The sequence below is a fragment of the Buteo buteo genome, chromosome 19 (genome assembly GCF_964188355.1).
Source record: "Buteo buteo chromosome 19, bButBut1.hap1.1, whole genome shotgun sequence".
Taxonomy (NCBI): Eukaryota; Metazoa; Chordata; class Aves; order Accipitriformes; family Accipitridae; genus Buteo; species Buteo buteo.
The window spans coordinates 21,639,249-21,659,664 of NC_134189.1; the positions used below are offsets into that span (position 1 = coordinate 21,639,249).

The following is a 20,416-nucleotide window of genomic DNA, read 5'->3' on the forward strand; positions in this document are numbered from 1 at the left end:
GAGTAATCAGGGGAAGCAAGGCCCAAGAGTAATCAGGGGAAGCAAGGCCCAAGTGCCTGCACAGTGCAGCTTCTCCAAGTTGCCAGCAAGCTCTGGCACCGTGGTTTCTCTCCCTGGTTTATGCAGGTTTCCCCTGTGCACCCCTACATGTGCCCTACGTGACCTGGGCAGAAAACCTCCCAGTCACCGTTATTACCGCTGCGTCCTGATTGTTCACCAAAGCTTGTTCCAGGCACCAAGACAAACATTTTACGACCTACAGGAAAACTGCTAATGTTTAACAAGGTGAACCAGTCTCCGGAAGGGCCGATCGTGATGCGTGTCCTGGCACAGAGGACATCTGCTCTGGACGGTGAAGCGCGCTCTGCGCCTGCCGCGCAGCCAGGCTGCGGTGCCAGTTAAGACCTTGACGCCTTGGTCCCCTTCCCCGGGGCGGGGGGAGGCCGCGGCCGATGTACTGAGCCCCCCTTCCCCCGAGAGGACCGGGTGGGTGAGCGGGGTGGGCCTCGGAGGCCCCGCTCCCGGTCCGGGTCCCGAACCCGCGTCCCTTCGGGTTCGCGGCTGCCGTCACCAGGGCAACGGCAAGCGGCGCTAAGGGGAAGGGATCACGTGCCCGGAAGCGCCTCGAGGGAGGAAGTGACGGAGCGGCGGGGGAGCCCCAGAGGCCAAGATTTAAAAAAAAAAAAAAAAAAAAAAAAAAGGAGGGGGCGGAACCGGCCGGGGCGCGGCGCGCGCGCGTGGGCCCCGCCCCCGCCGCCCCGCGCCAGGCCCCCCCGCCCCGCCCCGCCCTCCCCTCTCCCCGCCCCCCCTCCCCCCCCCCCCCCGCTCCGGGGCTGCACTGCCAGGCCGCGGCCGGGCCGGGCCCGCCGGGAACCGCCGCGAGGTAACGCCCCCGGCCCCGCCCTCCCCCCCCCCAACAACGGGGCCCCCGGGCACCGCCCCGCCCCGCCCCGCCCGGCCGGGGCCCGGCCTGGCTGCCCGCGCGCGGGGGGCGTGTCAGGCGGCGGCGGCGGCGGCGGCCCCGGGGCTCCGGTAACGCCGGCAGCGCGGGGCCCCTCGGGCGGGGGCGGAAGAGGAGGGCGAGGGCGGCGGCGTTGGCGTTGCTGCGGGAGCGGAGCGGGGCAGTGCCGCGCCGCGGCGGCGGCTGCTGCAGGTGAGGCCGGGCCCGGGGTGCGGGGTCGGCCGCGGCGGGGAGAGTCCCCCGGGGACGGGCTGGAAGTTGACAGCGGCGGCGGAGCAGCCATTGTCTGCCCGGCCCGGCCCCCGGAGGCAGCGGCCGGGAACAACTCCCCCCCCTCCCGCCTCCCCTCCGCCCCGCTCCCCCCGCCCCGGCCGCCGCCGTTAAAGACGCGCCTTTCTCCATCTCCCCGCGGCGAGCATCCTGCGGCGGATCCCCGCCTCGGCGGGGCTTGCCCGCACGGTCCCTCCGTGCGGCGGGCAGGGGCGGCAGCACGGTCGCTGTCGGCTTAACTTTGCCGCCGGAGTTACCGGGGTAGGGGGGGAGCCGGCGGGGCGGGGGGTCCGCCGCGGTGCTGGAGGGTGGCACCGACTGCTGCTGCCGCTTCCAGAGCATCCCGGAGCCGAGTTCAACGTGTCCCGGCGGTTTCACGCCTCTTGCTTGCGTAGCTCGGAGACGGTGCCGTAGAAAAACTGCAGGAGCGGAGCGAGGAGCGTGCTGCAGTCCCGGCTGCTCGGTTTTTTTCCCCAAACCGGCCTGTGGCAATCGTTACCTGTCCGCTCGAGTCGGTTTCTCGAGGGTGAAGCCGCAAAACCAGTCGTAAGGTTCGAAAATGTTCTGCACCGGCAGTGACGTGCCGGGGGGAATGGATGGGGTGGGAGGGTGAGCGAGTAAAACTTTTTTTTCTGCCTCCTCCCTAGCGCCCGGCGACCGGAGGAGACGTTTGCTCGGATTCTCCTGCTCTTCTTGCGCTTGAGAAAGGTCGGGAACTCGCAGACGGGGCCACCTGGGATGTTGTTGGCGCACGCTGAGATCGGCAGCGTGGGTTATGCTCCGGGCTGGCCCGTGTTCTCAGGCTCGGACTGCGCCGGGAGCTGCTTTTCTGCCTCCCTTTCTGCTGTGCTGTCATCCCCGCCGTGGTGTTCGTAGGCCTTTGTGTCCCTCCGTGTCTGCTTTTGAGGGGTGCAGTTCTAGCTGTTGTTCAAAGGTTAATTTCCAGTAATGGCCACAGCGATACCTTGGGCGGTTTGGATTGGTTTGTTGGTTTGGTTTTGTTTTTTTTTAACATTTGCGAGGTGAGTTGGTTAACTCAATCTTTTGGAAAACCCATGGTTTAATCATTCGTAGTAGGTTATCCATCTCACGGAGCAGCTAGCCGAACCAAGCGATCTGATAGCTGGGTGATCGCTAGATCTTTGTAAGAGGAGGGTGCTGGAAGATGCCCTCGGAGGAGGGGAGAGGGTGTAGTCCGAGCTATTTTGTGCGGGAATAGCCTGTGTTTGGATCGGATTACACTAACATGGAGCTGCATCCTTAGATGAACTTGCCTGGGGAAATACTGCGCCTTTTCACTTTTGTGTTTGGAAAGGGTTTTGCTGGATAACCCTGCTTGCTGTGACTGACTTAAAATTCTTACCACCCTTCCGCAAAGGGAGAGAGTACACTTCTCTATCCGTGCCCCCCCCAGGTCTTTTGCCTACACAGAGACCAAAATTCTTTGATGCCTCTCATCCCAGAGGTGTTTCGGTAGGATTCTGTTTGTGCTAGGACCTGATTTTAAGATCTCGGTCAATGTGGAACTCTCAGAAATGCTGGAAATCTTACGAATTGATGATGCTGTTTACTGAGGAAGCACAGATTGGTGGAGCGGAGCACCAAGTCAGAAGCCAGGTTTCTCCTTCTGGTGCAGCTGTTGAGGGTAAGGGTATGTGCTACAGCTCAGCTGAACCTTAGTTACCTTCTTTTCTCTCTTGCTGGCACTTGTGGCATCACAAGTGAGCTAATTCAACTCACTGATCTGGCAGAAAATGATGTTTAGGGCAGCTTTTCTGCAAAGTTACCAAGCTGATCTAGTGAGCACCAGAAGCGAGGTAAATGCTGGGAGGAACCTGCACTGGGGGGGAGGTTGAAGGTGAGTGAGGGCACAGAAATTGTCTCCTGATGGTAGCTGAGCTACTAGATAACCTGCTGTAATATGTGTAGCTTCACTCTGACTTGCATTTTAACCCCATCTGAAGTACTTAATTTACCTACCATAGTTTCTTTCTTTCAGAAAGTCTGTATTCTCTCCCTTCTCAATTTATTTATTTTCAGGCTTCATTTACTTTTTGTGGAGCTGCCCCCTGGGGAAGATCTTTAAGGAGATTGCCTTCTCCAGAGCTTTTATATTCTAGAGAGGCTTATTGACCAACTCTTTCTAGCTGTAATAGAGTTGTGCCTGAAGACAGTAATGGCCAGTTAGGAGGGGGTGCCTCTCAGTTGAGAAGATGACTGCAGGGCACAATTACCGACAGCCAAAGGCAGTGTTGGATTTAGCAAGGAGATGCCTGGGCAGGACTTGAGGGCAGAGGCAAAGACGTGCGGGAAAGATGGGACTGGAGCAGCAGCTAGCTGCTTGTCAATTATAGAATTTTCCAGATTTTGAAGAGCAGGTTTGGAGCAGCAGTTCCCTGATTTAGCCAGCCATCCTCTGCAGTGGTAATGCTGTTGCCATACTTTAAAGTCATCTGCTGCCCTTAACACCATTCCAGAATTTAAAAAGTTGTCTGGTTGAGACTATTGTTGCACCTCTTTTTCTGCTGCGCTGGTCTGTTTGTTTATGCACCTGGAAAAAGTTGTGTTTGGTTAAGGCTGTGAAGCTTGAAATCTCTGGATTTGGAAAGGTCTAGATACAGTGGCTGTGCTGGTGCTGTGGGATCCTGGAAGCCTAGGGGTCTCATTTAGCACTCTCTCAGATATGTTGCAGGGGAGCCAGCTGGTGTTTTGGAAACAAACAGGCTGTCAGTGATACTGAGACTATCAGAAGCATTTTTATTTTTTTTTAATCTTACATGGAATGATATCCTTCTAAAAAGTCATTTTTGCAGTGGAATTTGTTGAATAATCAGTTTTGCTCCTTCCCTTTTCTGACTCTAACCCCGTTACTCCCTGTGTAGCCCATGTTCCTTGCTGCAGGGAAGTCCCTGATCATCCCAATGCGTTACTCTTCTGCTAAGCACTGTCTTCAGTCTCGCTTCTCTTCCTCTTGGCTGATGAAAGCCTACTCCAGTCCTTTCTCAGTCCTGTGGTTCACTGCAACTCATCCTTCTGCTGTTGAAAGATCTCTCTGGCTCTGCGTGACCTCTTTAGCAGCTTTCCCCTCACAAGTGTTGCCAGTGAACCCTTCATCCGCTCTGCTTCTGACTCTGTTCCTCCTGAAAGCAACTTGCCACCACAAATACCAGCTTCCAGTCTAATGTTCAAGTTCTATGATCTGTCAGGAACAAGAAGTAGCTGGAAAGGTCCATGTGATGAGAGAAAGAAAGAAACAGTCGAGGGCTGGGGGCTAAACTGGGAGAAGGAGGGACTGAGTTGGTATATCTGCAAGCAGGGCAGCGGAGTTGTGGGATAATTATACCTCTTGTGCAACTGGAGGAAGAGAGGGTCAGAAGTTGCCAAGTGCAGTGGGAGACTGGAAGCACAGTGCAGTTCGCCTCGCTTCACTAGCCTCTCTTGAAGGAGAGGTGATCAGGTCTGTAACCAAATGATTGTCTGAATGAGCTGCAGCTGCTCCTTCACTCTGCTGCCTTTTTTAAGAGTTCAGGATGCTGTAGCTTCCAACTGAGGCATGGCAATAAAAACATGAGAATGTGTGCGTTACATTTCTGACTGTGGTAATAAAAGATTTAAACCACAAGTATAATTTCTGGGTGATTTCAGAACCCTGGCATCCCCGGTCCCCTGTGATGTAGCAAAGCTGTGCAAGGAGCCTGGTACTGGGATATTCCAGTAAAAAAAGCGACATAATGCGGTGAAATATGGTTTGGTTCTTTCTCTAGCCTGACTTAGTTTCCAATTCTCTCGATGTAGGTCTGGAGTCCCTCTCAGCCTGAGCTCCTGGGATCCTGTCACCATGGAGACCGAAAGTGAGCAGAACTCCAGCTCCACCAGCGGGAGCTCCAGTTCTGGAGGAAGCACCCGTCCTCAGATATCGCAGATGTCTCTCTATGAGCGACAGGCAGTACAGGTGAGACGCGGTTATGTTCTGGGGCGGCATGTGCATCAGTGGAAGGTGGTGGTGAGCCCTTTCGTGTTCCTCTGAGTTGTCGTGCGTCAAGGTGGGAGCATGCTCGAAGGGCTGTCGTGTTTTCAGATTTAGAAATTCTTGGGCTAGGCCCAATGTTGGTTCCTGTAGCCTGATACTGTGCTTCATGTTTTATAGGTTACTCCTCCGGGGTCCAGCCTCTTAGATTTAATCCGTACTGTGATCCAATAGATTGATTTTAGCATGCTGTTCTAGAGCAAGTAATTCAGTTTATCATCCCAGTTCCTCTCTACAGTGTGTATCCTCCATGTACATACTATACTGGAACACTTGTCTGCCTGCTTGAGCACACACATCCCCAAATTCCTGGAGTTTATTAAAGTCTTGCAAGTGTGCTTCCCGCTGTCCTGCAATACACCTGTGATTCAGTCGGTTAGCAAATTTGTAGCTGTACTATGTATTTTGATGTGCTAATCTAGTGACTTTGCTTTTTTCATGGGGTCTAGGGATGGTCTCATGGCTGTTATTTATTTCTTCATTGCTCTCTCTAATCACATTTCAAGGGCACGCTATTTCTGACAATTGGGTTTTCCTCTTTCTCTAGGCCCTGCAGGCACTCCAGAGACAGCCCAATGCAGCCCAGTACTTTCATCAGTTTATGCTCCAGCAGCAGCTCAACAGTGCCCAGCTTCACAGCCTGGCTGCTGTCCAGCAGGTGAGTTACCAGCGGAGAGAAGGAGAGGAATTGGATCGTTCTCTGGGGAAGATCCAGAGATTCTCTCTTTATACAGTGACTTGTGCACCAAGGTCGTCCTGATCCAACATGAGACAATGAGTCCCTAAACATGTTGTTTAAAGCTAATACAAACAGCTAGTAAACTGGAAGCCTGATGCAAAGATTCACTTGGTTTTCAGGGACAGAGCAGGGGAAGATAAAATTTAGCATCCCCATCAGGAAACTTGCACTTCAGAGGCCTGTGACTAGCCCCTGCACCTTCTTTAAATAAAAGATGGGCGCTTAAATCAGCGGTGGATGTAGTAGTGTTTAAAAACTGTATTAAAGTGAAGCATGGATTGTTACTCGTCTGAGAATAAACATGGTCTCGTGTGCCTGAAATTTCAGGTGGTATCCTCTGAATTTTCTGTCTTGAAACTTAGTAGCCCGTGTTTTCTTTACCAGTTACTAGCAAGAGGGATCTGGGGTAGATCTTGTCCAGCCAGGAGGGTGTTTCTTTAACTGAGATATGTTTATACAAATTGAGATATTTTATGATGAGTAATTGTTGAGTGATATTTTTTTCTTTAGCAACTTTGCTCACCTACCAGATTTTATCATCAGTTGAAGATGGATTATGTGTGATGAGAATACAGTTCTGTCTGTGTAACAATAGCTCTGTTAGGAGCTATTAGTTAGTCCAGGATTTACTTGTTCTCAAAATCCCTACCTGCAGTTTTATAGCACAGAGGGAATAGAATCCTCTCACCAGTTTTGCACAAATCTTAGTTATAAAACTAACTAAACTCGTACAGTGGAATTCCCATGGGATCATGGGGGGTGGGGTGGAAATCTGCCAATATTTACATTCCTCCACGAAACATATGTGCTGTAATCTGAAATTTGTTACTTGGAGTGCTATCGTTGCGTTGTTACTAAACTGCCTGACTAGCCCAGCAAATTGCTAATGTTGTGGGGAACATCTGGGTGTTAACAGTGGATTGCAGCATCAGGATGAGGGTTGCAGTGTGTAGCGTGACAAGCTGGGGCAACAGTAGGGTATGTACCCATGGGTGGAAGGACTGGAGGTCATGCACTGTAAGGGTCTGTTGTCCACTGCCTTGGGTAGTATATAGGGCTGAACTGGTTGGGGAGGAGGACATACCTTCCTGAGTTGCTGCACCTGATTTGTAGGGCACGGCAGAGATTTGTAGTGGTTAGGTTGTGCTCCTGTTCTCAGGAGTGGGAGAAGATGATGATGGGACTAGGTGTTCCGACAAAGCCGAATATTTGGGCTGGATTGAAAAGTTTGTTCCAGATACTCACTTCTGTTTCAATCTCTCTTGCAGGCTACAATTGCAGCCAGCAGACAGGCCAGCTCCCCCAACACCAGCACCCCGCAACAGACCACCACCACCCAGGCCTCTGTAAGTAACTGCTCCCTCACACACATATCAAAGCCTCCCTCCCACCCCCGGCCTTGTTCCTTCTCTTCTTTGTCTTTTAGGAAGGCAGTCAGCCAGGGAAACACAGCTTCTAAGAATGCTGGGAATCCACAAGATGCAGACAACTTTGAGGATTTGGGGTGCTATCATTATTGGGGGGGGTTGAGACCAGAGACCAGAGAAGGTTTCTGAGTGGGAGAGGCCTCTTAGCTGGAAAGGTAGACACTGATCTCTCTTTGCTGAGGCTTTGGGGATATGTTGTCATGGATTAGAAAAGGATCAGGACTTCTGAGAAGGAGTTGTGAGCAGCTTGAAATGGAATGCATTTTTTTTCTTGGGCAGAGTTTGTTGAATGAGAGGAAGTCTGGTTTTGTAGTGAGTATTGAGGAACTGGGATTTTTTCAGAGAGTAGGTGAGTTGGTAGGGTGGAGATTACTTTGTGGGGTTTTTTCCTTGACTTGAGAGGCTGGAGAAAATGATGTATTTCTTTTGGATCTCTTACTGCAGTTGCATGCTAACAGTGATATTCGGTCTCAGCATACAAATGAGGTTAGCATCCAGGGCTTTGGCTAGTTTAGATTGCGTAGCCTCTAAGACAAGAACTTTTTTCTTCTTGGTCCCCTGTGGGATACAGGGAAAACTGTAAAATGTCTATTCTGGCTGTACCCCAATAAGTGAATTTGTACTCCTTTCTTTGCCTCTGTCTCTTCATATACCATTTGGGGCTTTTCTCTGTTTTAAGATCAACCTAGCCACCACATCAGCTGCTCAGCTGATCAGTCGGTCACAGAGCGTGAGTTCCCCCAGCGCCACAACCCTGACGCAGTCTGTGCTCCTTGGGAATACCACCTCACCGCCTCTCAACCAGTCACAGGCCCAGATGTATCTCCGGGTAAGAGATGTGTACGCAAAATGTGTCTTGACCATGAGCCCTGCTTCATAGCCACTTCAGTGTTTCACTGCTTGGGATTACCAACACCTTTGGACTAACTGTAGCTTTAAGGAAGAGGCACTATATTTTAAACTCAGATGGGGAAGCTCTTGTCCCTGAAACCATGAGTCTGACTCTGGGCTCAGCTTTTGAGGGTAGATGAGCTTTGTATTGTGTGGCTCGGGTGAGATCGTTAAGAACCATATTTATCTCTGCTCTGCATAGATGTTAAAGATCCCATGGCACTTCTCAATAGAGTGTAAATGTGAAATATATGTCCTAGACTTGAATATAGCTCACAGAAAAAAAGCTACTTTTCTGGTTCAATGCTGGAACAGATATATGGTGAATTACTCTCTTTTACCACTGCTGAGCTCAGGGACATAAGTCAGAACTCGAGTAAGTCTAGAAACATAAATCAACATGAACAAATATGGCATCCTTCTAATTGCTTTGAAGTGCTGCTAAATAGAAAACATTAGGCTTGACTATATAGTCAGGCTGGGGTTTGGTTACCTACCTGAAAAATATTTTCTGTGTCTCAGTTGACTTTAGATACAGATTGCAATGCCCTTCTTTTCAAGCAACCCTTGTGTTGGATGTATGTCTTTTATCACTGTTTCTCTACCAGTCCCAGATATACATCTGAAAATTCAATGATACCCCAGTCTTTAGCCAGCCTTGGGCAGTCTGTGGGAGTTGGCCCAGGCCCATGTTTGATAGAAGAGTGCTTGTTTCCGTAAGGAAACTGTTCCCAGTTTCCTGCTCCCGAGGGTTATGTTCAGCGTTACAGTTTTGCAGTGTGTGACATTGCAGCCCAGTGTTGCTTTGTAACTTGTTTGCTTGTGGTTCGCTGTCTTTCTTTCTCTCTTTCCCTCCGTTCCTTTCATTCCACGGCACCTGACCCTCCCTCAACAGCCCCAGCTGGGGAACCTGTTGCAGGTAAACCGGACCTTGGGCCGCAATGTGCCTCTTGCCTCCCAACTCATCCTGATGCCTAACGGGGCTGTGGCCGCTGTCCAGCAGGAGGTACCACCCACTCAGTCTCCTGGGGTCCATGCAGACACAGACCAGGTCAGTGACACCCCCTCCCACAGTCCTCCCCTTCCCCTGCTCTCCATCACCCCACTCTCTGCTCTTTGTCTCCAGCCGTCCCTGTATAGCAGGTTAGCTCTATTTTTATCCCCAACCTGTGTCCCTGTGCAGGCAGGAGATTCTGTTCTCTCTTGCCACTGTTTTTTCGTGTTTGCTTTTTGCCTCCAGAGATTGGATTAATTTCTGCTTAAAATTTCTGGGGTGAGCCCCATGCTGGATCAATCCCATCTTCACAGTTTCTCAGTTGTCCTTGTGTGAAAAGAATCATTGAGTTCTATGTCCAGTTTTCAGTCACTCTGCAATGAAGACTCTTTGCCAGCGGTAGTATTCCTTCACCCAGTTGGTTTGTTGTTGTAAAGATGCCAAAGACCGAACAGGCCACAAGGTCTTAGCTCCTGCATTCGTCTATAAGTAATTTTACAGGTCAGGGAGCTGCCATGGCTTCCCATTTTCCTTGTCCTATCCCAGTCATTCTTGGGATTTCCAGTTACTTCATATTTTTCTTGTCTGGAGCACTTTCTTTGAAGGAAAGTCAGCCATGATCTGACACTGCATTTGGAGGAGGAGTAAATACAGAGGATGGCAGCACCAAAATGCAGAGGAACTGGTGAAACCAGAAGGGCTGCAGGCCACGAGTAGGTCTGTGAGCCTGCTGAGTAGATCTGTGAGCCTGCTGAGTAGAAAGCCCTGCACAGGGGGAGGAAGCAGGTGGCACAAAAATTGAAAAGGAATGAAGACTGGTCTTTAAAGGGGCATCTCAGTGCTTTTAGAGCTGTGCTAAACTGGGTCCTACCAGTGCAAAGGCACGGCAGGCAGGTCCGAAGGCTGTCCCATGCCTCGGAGAATGACGGTGTCCTCATGTGCTGTTCAGAAAGTGCCACAAGATCTTTAACTTCCATCAGAGATGGGGCAGGAGGGAGTTCAGGATAATGTGTTTCCTGGGGAGGAGCACGCCTGAGCTTTGCCCTGCAGCGTTAGCCAGCTCCGCACGTGAGACTTGATCTTAGCCTGCATCCCAGTAGAGCCTGTTGCTTATGCGTTCTCTGCCAAACTTCCAGCGAGTAATGTACATAAACCGAACGGATTCTGTTTTGTCTGTGCGTTCGTAGGTGCAGAACTTGGCTGTGAGGAGCCAGCAGACCTCGGCCACTAACGCCCAGCTCCAAGGCTCCGCTCAGAAGGCAGCTCTGCCAGGAAGCTCCCAGGCTTCGGGCTTACCGCAGGCCACCGGCACGGGCCAGACCTTGGCAGTGGCTCAGGCATCCTCCGGCAGCGCAGGCCAGTCCCTCAACTTGAGCCAGGGGTCAGCAGGCAGCAACGGTGTCTCCGGAGGGGTGGTGGCAAGTGGTGGGAGCCAGACCTCAACGGGATTGAGCCAGACCTCCTCGGCAGGCACCGCTGGCAGTTGCCAAAGGAAAGGCACGGGGGTGGTTCAGCCGTTACCGGTAGCAGCTGCCCAGGCCGTGACCGTCAGCCAGGGAAGCCAGACGGAGACAGAGAATGCAGCCACAAAGAAGGGCGAAACGGACAGTGGCGGACAGCAAACGGTGGGCATGAACCTGACCAGGACTGCTACACCAGCACCCAGCCAGACGTTGATCAGCTCAGGTAAGCGCAGACCTGTTCCTTCTCTTCGAGCCCACTGTGCTTTCGCAAGAGCGCCGTTGGTTTTCCAGCACGCGTCCCAGCCTCTGGGCTCCCGGGGGGCTTGTCTCTGGGGATTATCCCTCTCTGTTAGCAAGAGAAGTTGATTTAGTCCCTCAGGTCCTCTGCCAGTGAGCTGTCAGTCATTTTGGTGCGTAATGACTCAAACCAGTGCAGCGGCTGCCTGCCTTGTTTTTGTTGTTGTTGTTGTTCCCAGCTGCACTGTTGCTAACTTTTGTGCTCTCCTCTTTTCCCACTCTGTGCTCGTATAGCCACCTACACGCAGATCCAGCCACACTCGCTGATCCAGCAGCAGCAGCAGATCCACCTGCAGAAGCAGGTGGTGATCCAGCAGCAGATCGCCATTCATCACCAGCAGCAGTTCCAGCACCGCCAGTCCCAGCTCCTCCACACAGCCACCCATCTCCAGCTGGCCCAACAGCAGCAACAGCAGCAAGCACCGTCTCTGACCCAGCAGCAGCAGCAAGCTCAACCTCCGCAGCAGCAGGCTCCACCTCAAAACCAGCAGCAGGCTCAGACCCTCGTGGTGCAGCCTATGCTGCAGTCCCAGCCACAGCCTGTGCAGCTCCAGCAGGACAGTTCTTGCCAGCCAGCCACCAAGTCACCTGTTCCAATACAGTCAAAATCTCTGGTCACCCCCATCAAACCACCTCAGCTTGGGCCTGCCAAAATGTCAGCAGCCCAGCAGCCTCCACCACACATCCCGGTACAGGTGGTGGGTACTCGGCAGCAGGGCTCAGGCCAAGCCCAAGCACTGGGTTTGGCTCAGATTGCTGCAGCTGTGCCGACATCCCGGGGAATGCCAGCTGTGGTCCAGCCTGTTTCCCAAGCCCACGCTGCTTCCCCGTCATCATCTACAGCTCCAGCATCCTCACAGGAAGCTCCTCCTCTCACCACAGGGGTGAATTTGGCACAAGTTCAAGGCACAGCCCACATGGTGAAGAGCCCAGCCTCCTCTCCAGTTGTGGCTCAGATGCCAGCAGCATTCTACATGCAGTCTGTCCAGTTGCCAGTAAGTGATACCATTGAGAAGGAGAATAGCATATGGATTCTCTTTGTTCATTCCTAGGACACCAATCGCAGTCCAGGCCCAGGTCAGTGGGATGGGATGGGTAAAGGGTTTGGGTAAAGGGATGTGGAGACTTTTTCCTCTCAAAAACACTAATTCCAATCCAACCCTTGGGGCTACTGACTACAAGCATTTCTCTTCCACATTACCATTCAAAGGCTTGCATGAAGTAAATAGGTGAGACTCGGACCCTGCCCCATATGGGGTAGGTGTCCACATCACATACTAAATATCACATTTAACAATGTGGTGCCTGGCTGCCGGGTGACCACCAAGCTGCTCTATCGCTCCCCCTTCACAACAGGACAGGGGGAGAAAAATACAATGAAAAGCTTGTGGGTCGCGATAAGAGCAGGGAGATCACTTACCAATTACTGTCACAGGCAAAACAAACTCAATTTATGGAAATTAATTTAAGTTATTGCCAATTAATCAGAGTAGGATAATGACAAATAAGAACAAATCTAAAAAACACCCTCCTCCAATTCTTCACAGGCTGAATTTCACTCCTGACTTCTCTACCTCCTCCCCCTGAGCAGTGCAGGAGGATGGGGAATGGGGGTTGTGGTCAGTTCATAACGTTTTGTCTCTGCTGATGCTTCCTCCTCATGCTTTTCCCTTGCTGCAGCGTAGGATCCCTCCCACGGGATACAGTCCTTCTCCAACGTAAGTCCTTCCCACAGGCTGCAGTTCTTCACGAACTGCTCCAGCGTGGGCCCTTTCCACGGGCTGCAGTCCTTCAGGCACAGACTGCTCCAGTGTGGGTCCCCCCTGGGGTCACAAGTCCTGCCAGCAAAACTGCTCCAGCCTGGGCTTCTCTCTGCAGGGCTACAGGTCCTGCCAGGAGCCTGCTCCAGCGTGGGCTGGCTCTCCAGGAGGTCACAGCTTCCTTCAGGGTACATCCACCTGCTCTGGCGTGGGGTCCTCCCCGGGCCGCAGGTGGAGATCTGCTCCATCGTGGACCTCCCTGGGCCGCAGGAGGACAGCCTGCCTCACTGTGGTCTTCCCCACGGGCTGCAGGGGAATCTCTGCTCTGGTGCCTGGAGCATCTCCTCCCCCTTCTTCTTCACTGACCTGGGGGTCTGCAGGGTTGTCTCTCTCACATATTCTCACTTCTTTTTCGCAGCTGCTGTTGCACAGCATTTTTTACCCTTTCTTAAATATATTATCACAGAGGTGCTGCCAACGTTGCTGATGGGCTCAGCCTTGGCCAGTGGCGGGTCTGTCTTGGAGCTGGCTGGAACTGGCTCTGTCTGCCATGGGGGAAGCTTCTGGTGTCTTCTCACAGAAGTCACCCCTGCAGCCCCCATGCTACCAAAACCTTGCCCCATAAACCCAATACAAACAATAACTGGCCTCCTTGTCTCTCTCAGGAGAGAGATGAGAGCTCAGTGGCCCATGGAGACCGACCCCCCCCTCTCCTCACTAGGTATGGAGACCCCTGGGTCAGAGACCCCTTGGTGTGTGGCACCAGCTACTGACTCTAGGCCTCAGAGGATCCCCTAGCAGCAGGCTATGCAGAGGAAAACAAAGATGGCTCATGTTCCACGGGCCTTGTCCATGCAGCTGTGACTTGTCCAGCTAGGGCCTGCCTAACTCCCTGGGACAACAGCGCTTTGCCAGCTCAGATATCCTTGGCCAGTTCCTGAGACTGTTTCTAAACTCTGGCTGCTTCTTCAGGAAGGTGTCACAGGATTTGTCTGATTTTTAGAGTGGCGGGACAATTCTGCTCTCATCCGACATGTGTCCCCTACTCTTTGACTGTCCTTCATTGAAACTGATCTGATTTAGCCAAAAGCCTGTTTGGAAGCTGCTGGGTGACTGCCATTCCATTTCTTTCTTCCTGGAATAATCCTTTGAGGTTTACACAGTGACTTGGTATTATATCAATGCATCAACATGAAATGGGACACCAGATCCTGGTCATAGTGGTATGGTAGTGAGTCTGCTGAAGTTTTGCTCCATGCTAGGCAAATGCTCTGAAGTAGAGGTATGTACTGTGACGGAGCTAGAGGCATCTCCAGGAGAAGGAACCAGGCTGGAAATGAAATACGATGGAGAAGGATGCATCTTACTTTTGCCTTCGATCTGTCTTGTTCTTTGCTTTGGAGCTCTTCTCTCCACTTATGTGTTCTTCTTTATTCACACAGGGCAAGTCTCAGACCTTAGCGGTAAAGCGGAAGGCAGAGTCAGAGGAGGAGAAGGAGGAGTCGCCCAGTGTCACTGCACTGCTGCCTGCCAGGTCCTCTCCTGTGACAGACAGCCCCAAAACCATGGAGGAGAAGAGTGGCCTTGGAGGTGAGGTACAAAGGAGAGCTCTGCTTGTGTGTGCTAATGATCTGATCTTGTATTCCGTTTGAAGTAGATGGAGCAAAGGTAACTGACTCTTGTGCTGTTAACTTTCCAGATAAATCTGATTCTGCTGCCATTGCAACCTCAAATACCCCCTCAAGTGAAGGAGCATCAGTCACCCCCACCTCTGCTCCCACCCCAAACCTGGCGATGGTGTCACGTCAGATGGGAGACTCCAAACCCCCACAAGCCATCGTCAAGCCCCAGATCCTCACACACATCATTGAAGGCTTTGTCATCCAGGAAGGAGCAGAGCCCTTTCCGGTAGGGATTCTCTGCTGCAGGAGAAGGAGGTGTAGCACTGTCTTGGGAGGGTGGTGGGCTTCCATCTTTGAGACAGGAGTTTCTTTCCCCATATTCCAACTCAGTATTTTAGCCTGAGACACAGACAGTGAAGAGGAAGGGAAATGAAGGAGGTCTCATGCACGAAGCAAGGCATAAAGTGGTGGTATTAAAGAGGATGGGTTGGAAGGAGTAAAACAAGTGTGATGGGAACTGTTTTCACCAGTAGTCCCCCAAGCAATAATTTATGCAGGAATTGTAAGACGGTTCTTCTCTCTGATTTTTAGTAGGGAAAGATGCATTGTATTTTGAACAAGCAGCAAGTGAAGTTAAAGCAAATAAGGGGAAATGCAGTTACATGGAATTGCAGGATATTCAAGGCAGATAGTACTTGGTGATCTTTGAATGAACTGCTAAGCCTGTGAGTCAGGAGGGAGTAACAACTTTGTTCAGCATCTCTCCTTCCCTAGTAGGCAGAGGGATTCTTCTGAGCTGTAATAAGGTATGAACAGCACATACCTTGCAGAGGGCGGTGGACACAGACACTCCTTTAATGATGGGCCCAACTCTTTATCTTCCTGTCCAGGTGGGTTGTTCTCAGCTGCTGAAAGAATCTGAGAAACCGCTGCAGGGAGAGGCTCCTTCTGGCCAGAGTGAAAACCTGTCCAGCAATTCTCCGGGAGGGGACAGTGCTTCTATGGGTGAGTTTCAGCACCAAGAGGCCTATCTAGTGTTACTGAAATTTCTGCTCTTTGATACTGTATTACTATCCTTATACATTATGAACTTGTATCTCTTCCTGCCTTCCTGCTAACTTCTTAGAGACTCAAGCTATGGACCTAGGATCTCCTTTTCTTGAGTGCCAGAAGACAATACTTTGTTGTTGATATGATCTAACACACCCTGTGTCAGTAGTAAGCAGGAGAATCTGAATGGTACTTGTCTCTAATGAATCTGAAGGCTGCAAAGGATGTGTGGACACAGCAGAGAGCGCAGTGATGGAGATTTCCCCTGCAGCCTTGTAGGATATGAAGGATATGCTGGTTTTCGCTTGTCAGCAAAATGGTACTGACAAGGAGAAATAAACTGCTCTGTTCAGTATCCTGGGGTCCTAATTAGTGGAGCTTCTGCCTCTCTTTCCCCAGCTTCTTCACCAGGCTAACTGCTTAGTATATTCAGTAGAGAAGAGTGCTTGGAATCTGTCTGCTCAGAAGAAGAGTAGTGGAATGGGGAATCATTGTGTGTGATCTGCTTCAGTTCAGATCATCAACTGGTGTGTATCTCTGTCTCACTAGAGCTTGATAAGAAGGCAAACTTGCTGAAGTGTGAATACTGTGGGAAGTATGCCCCAGCAACCCAGTTCCGTGGTTCCAAGAGGTTCTGTTCCATGACCTGTGCTAAAAGGTAATAATAGCAAGACATAATCTTCCTTTCCTCTGACTATACATTCTCTCAAACTGAGCATGTGCCCCTTCTCCAGGTAGTGTACAACACTTCAGTACATCTGAACGTCCGTCCCTCCATGGGATGCATGGGCCACAGAGATCCTTTAGGACTCTAAATGATTTGTGAATGCTTCTAGGTGTGGAGAGGTGAATGTTGTGTTGAGTGCAAACAGGATTTCTGACTTGCTCAGAAAATGAATTGGGAAGAGGGAAGTTCTGGGGCTCCAAAGAACCTCTCTTCAGTCAAATGTACATTTGACTGACTAAACGAATGCACACTAGTAGCTGTCTGCTGCATTGGAACTAGGCAAAGACACAAGGGAGCATTGGGGAAGAAACCTGGGGAGAAGTTAGACTAGTCATTTCTGCTTCCTATTGATAGCAGAGTGCTTGTTATGGGTCTTTTTTCCCTTAGGGGAATGACTTAATTGACCCTTCAGATGTTAGATCAAGACTCTGGTGTCCAAATATTGCTTGTGTCAGAAGTCTGGACTGGTTCCTTCCAAGGGGAAGTCTTAGAAGGAGGAGGAACAGAACTTGATGGTAAAGAGGAGTTTTATCCCCATCTAGAGCAAGGAGAAGCAGTAGGTTTAGATAGTTGCTGTTTCCTAACTGCTGCTCTGCTTCTACTTACTTGAGGTACAATGTCAGCTGCAGCCATCAGTTTCGGCTGCAGAGGAAGAAGATGAAGGAATTCCAGGAAGCTAACTATGCTCGTGTGCGCCGACGGGGGCCACGGCGCAGCAGCTCTGAAATTGCTCGAACAAAGATCCAGGGCAAGCGCCACAGGGTAAGGACATAGTCCTGTCTGCCTCTGTCAAGGCAGGTCTCAGTGTAACGGCTGGCACTGCTGGATGTACCACTTTCTCACAGTGGATGTAGTTGTGCAGGATGTGCCAAGTGCACACTGACACAGTTGTTGCACAAGGCACAGTGAGCTGTTCTAATCCCTCATCGACTGCAGAAAGCGTAGTCGCATTTGTATTTGTTCTGTTCACTCTATGTTTGCTCCCGCCTGTGTCTTGGAGGTCTTAGTGAGTGAGATCAGCTGACAGCCTTGGTAGAAAACAATCCACTTTTCCTGTTTGATTAGCATTCTTCCACATGAATGATTTGAATCGGATTATAGAAGAATCGGATGAGCTTCAGCACTGATGTGAGGAAGAGTAATGGACTAGGGGAGGATGGGGAGAAGGAAGAGGAAGGGAGGCAAGAGTAGTCTCCCCTTTCTGGCATCAGGGAGCTCTTATGTCAGCTGCCCCTGGACCAACGGCCTGGGACTCGTCCCAGACTGTTGAGTCAACTTCTGCTGTTCCCAATGTCTTGTTTTGCACCTAGTAATTGTGAATTTCTTACAAAACACCTTTTGTTTTCTTTCTTTCCTATGGGCTTGTAGGGCCAGGAAGACTCAAGTCGAGGCTCTGATAACTCCAGCTATGATGAAGCTTTGTCCCCTACATCTCCAGGACCCCTGTCAGTAAGGGCCAGTCATGGAGAGAGGGACCTGGCAAACTCTAGCATGGCCCCACCTACCCCAGATCTACATGGCATCAACCCCGTCTTCCTGTCCAGCAATCCCAGTCGTTGGAGTGTGGAGGAAGTGTATGAGTTCATTGCATCACTGCAAGGTGAAGGTCCTCTCCTGCACTCCAGATCCAGTAGCATGGGGAAATTTGTTGGCTCTCTTTCTGGAAAGAAAGTGGTGTCTGTGGTGCCTAGTGCTTTTATTGTACTTCTGTAAGTGTTTCTAAATTGGAGCAGGTCATACAGATGGGTGACTTGTACTTCTCAAGTAGCCTGTGTCCTTGGGCAGACTGTGGAGTAGAGTGGGGAGGTGGGAGGTGGTTAGATTTCTAGCTTGCTTTCTGTACCTGCCAGAGGCCCAGAGTGGGAACGAGGGGAGTGCCCACAGCACGTCTGTTTCTCAGTGCTGTTTTTCGGTTTCACAGGGTGCCAGGAAATTGCTGAGGAGTTTCGGTCACAGGAAATTGATGGCCAGGCCCTGTTGCTTCTGAAGGAGGAACACCTCATGAGTGCCATGAACATCAAGCTGGGACCAGCTCTCAAGATCTGTGCCAAGATCAATGTCCTCAAGGAGACCTAACAGCTCTGAAGCCAGAGGTCTCACTTTTGCTCTGACCCCAGGGCAGCTGCCAGCTTTGGAGCATCCTGCTGGGGCAGGGAAGAATGGGACAGTCCCCTGTGGTCTTGCATTCAAGAAGAATGAGAAGGAATTTAACTGATTGAAACTGCCATGCACAAGCCCATGTCTTGGTCTCTTAATGGTGCTACAAGGGGGAGGAAAACTCTCACCTGGGGCCTTGAAACATCTTTCCTTCTTCCTGATTTTGAATAAGCCTCTCCCATATACCCCATAAAGATGTGAAGGGGACCTCTTTCTGTCTTAGCAGACTTCTGAAAGGGAACTGCCTTCGCCCCTTTTTGCTACAGCAGGTCTGCTAGATATTAGTTTTGAATCTCACTGTGCCAGAAATTGAGGCATAGGAAGAGCCGGCCCCACATGGACTTTGGGAGCAGCTGTGCTTGGGGCATTTAGGAAGGGGAACTAGTAAATTCCAAGTGACAGAGGTGGACAAACCAGGAATTTGAGCAAAAGGGGCTGCTGCTGTTCCACTCTTAAAAAAATACCTAGGCTGCTCACGAACAGGGTTTAATAGCCATTCCAGCATGCATACCAAACTTGAAGGCTCATGGCAAAAGGAGCTGCCTTAGCTTTACTATCTCCTGTAGAGATGCGGAGTGAAGACAAAGTGTTGCGGCAGCTATTCACTCCAGATGCTCCTCTCTGAACCAGTCAGAGGAGGATTTATCCTGAGTACTTATGACAAAGTGATGGGAAAATCAATGGGATGGGGGATTGTCTTGCATTAGGGAACCCTGCAGCACTAGGTTTGTCTCCCTATTGTGCTGGGGCATAATTTACAGATCCAAAGCAGTCTCCAGAAGCGCCAAGGCTCTTCATAAAATGGGCTGAGGTTTTGGTTTTGGGTTTTTTGTGTTCTCTTATCAGTTTGTATTATTTTTGTGTCTGTTGTCATTATCCTCAGGAGAGCTTATGGGACAAAGTTTAAGCTGGCAGAATTGTTATTGCCTGCCTCAGGCTCTTTTTTTTTTTCGGTGTAAAACAAATATTTCTTTTCCTCAGTTAAAAAAAACAACAACCAACCAAAACAACTGAATACTAATCTTTGAATGCTACTTCTCCTTTCTAAGGGATAGCATTCTGTTATAGGCTGAGTCTCTCCCTTTCAGCCTCTCCAGGTCTGGGTTTTTTTGTAAGCATCAAATGTGGTATTCTGAAGTTTTGTAACCAGATTGCCAAAGGTGAAAACCTGGGCAGAATTCTGCTCTTCCAGAAGCACCTCTGCTTCAAACAAACAGGCAAAAAAACCCTGAAGAAATTACACAAAGCATGAAGAGGTAAGTGCCCCCTAGAGCCAAATACCTGAATGCAAAATGATTTTTACAAACCATGTGTCTCAGCTTCTCTGTTTTCAGAAGTTTCATGTGAATATTTGAGTGAAACATTAAGATCGATCTGGGTGGGAAGCACCTACTGTTGCATGAAAGCTGTAGTGGCACGGGAGGCCTAAATGGCATAGGTAAGAAAACATTAGAGATCCTGGAATGGGCTTTTTATTGACCCATGTTAGAAAAAGAGAGGAGGGAAAGTGCTTAGAAGATGGATAAAACATGGCAGCAGCTTCCTAGTCTTAACTGTACTGTTGAATCTCACTTTAATGGCATCCTTGTTCCTGTGAGAGAAGACTTCTGAGGCTTCTTGAATGAAAACAGGCCCAAAGGAAGCTGTCCGTGCTTGCACCCTGATAACACTATTTGGTCTGATGTAATTTGGGGGCAGAGGAGGGAGACGTTAGAATCTCTAACGGCAATCAGCAGAGGAAGGCCCATAAACCATTTTATCCTTAGCAGGGCTGGGTGTGATAAAACTCCTGTTTAGTTTGATGCTTGGCAGGGTAGGTGGGCAGCTAGCCTGCCTATGTTATACTAGCTACTTCTGAGGACCGGATTTTATTTCAGTCAAATGGGAAGGCTTCACTTCTTCATGTTCAATGTTCTTAATAAAAAAAAAATGCTTGTTCAGGCTTTGCAGGTCTGGCTGCTTTTTAACCCCCCTCCCCAACCTGAACATTAACCTAGTGTTTGAAAAGTACAACCTTCATCAAAAAGTTAC

General features: G+C 50.4%; 1 protein-coding gene across 6 annotated transcripts; it reads left to right on the forward strand.

Moving 5' to 3' along the window:
• Positions 1–839: 839 nt before the first annotated feature.
• On the forward strand, positions 840–20,325 carry PHC1 (polyhomeotic homolog 1). Of its 6 annotated transcripts, XM_075051589.1 has the most exons (16): positions 1,644–1,782; positions 1,879–1,939; positions 5,027–5,183; positions 5,806–5,916; positions 7,266–7,343; positions 8,104–8,253; positions 9,211–9,366; positions 10,497–10,995; positions 11,304–12,064; positions 14,272–14,419; positions 14,529–14,737; positions 15,342–15,456; positions 16,051–16,159; positions 16,840–16,990; positions 17,597–17,828; positions 18,150–20,325. In XM_075051589.1, exons 3-16 carry the CDS (start codon positions 5,070–5,072, stop codon positions 18,302–18,304), a joined length of 2,988 nt encoding a protein of 995 aa, XP_074907690.1. In that variant the 5' UTR covers positions 1,644–1,782; positions 1,879–1,939; positions 5,027–5,069; the 3' UTR covers positions 18,305–20,325. The 6 variants fall into 6 exon arrangements, 5 of the variants coding, with proteins under 5 accessions (XP_074907692.1, XP_074907689.1, XP_074907690.1 ...); XM_075051591.1 differs by lacking the exons at positions 1,644–1,782; positions 1,879–1,939 and adding an exon at positions 840–883; XM_075051588.1 differs by lacking the exons at positions 1,644–1,782; positions 1,879–1,939 and adding an exon at positions 955–1,153.
• Positions 20,326–20,416: the final 91 nt, after the last annotated feature.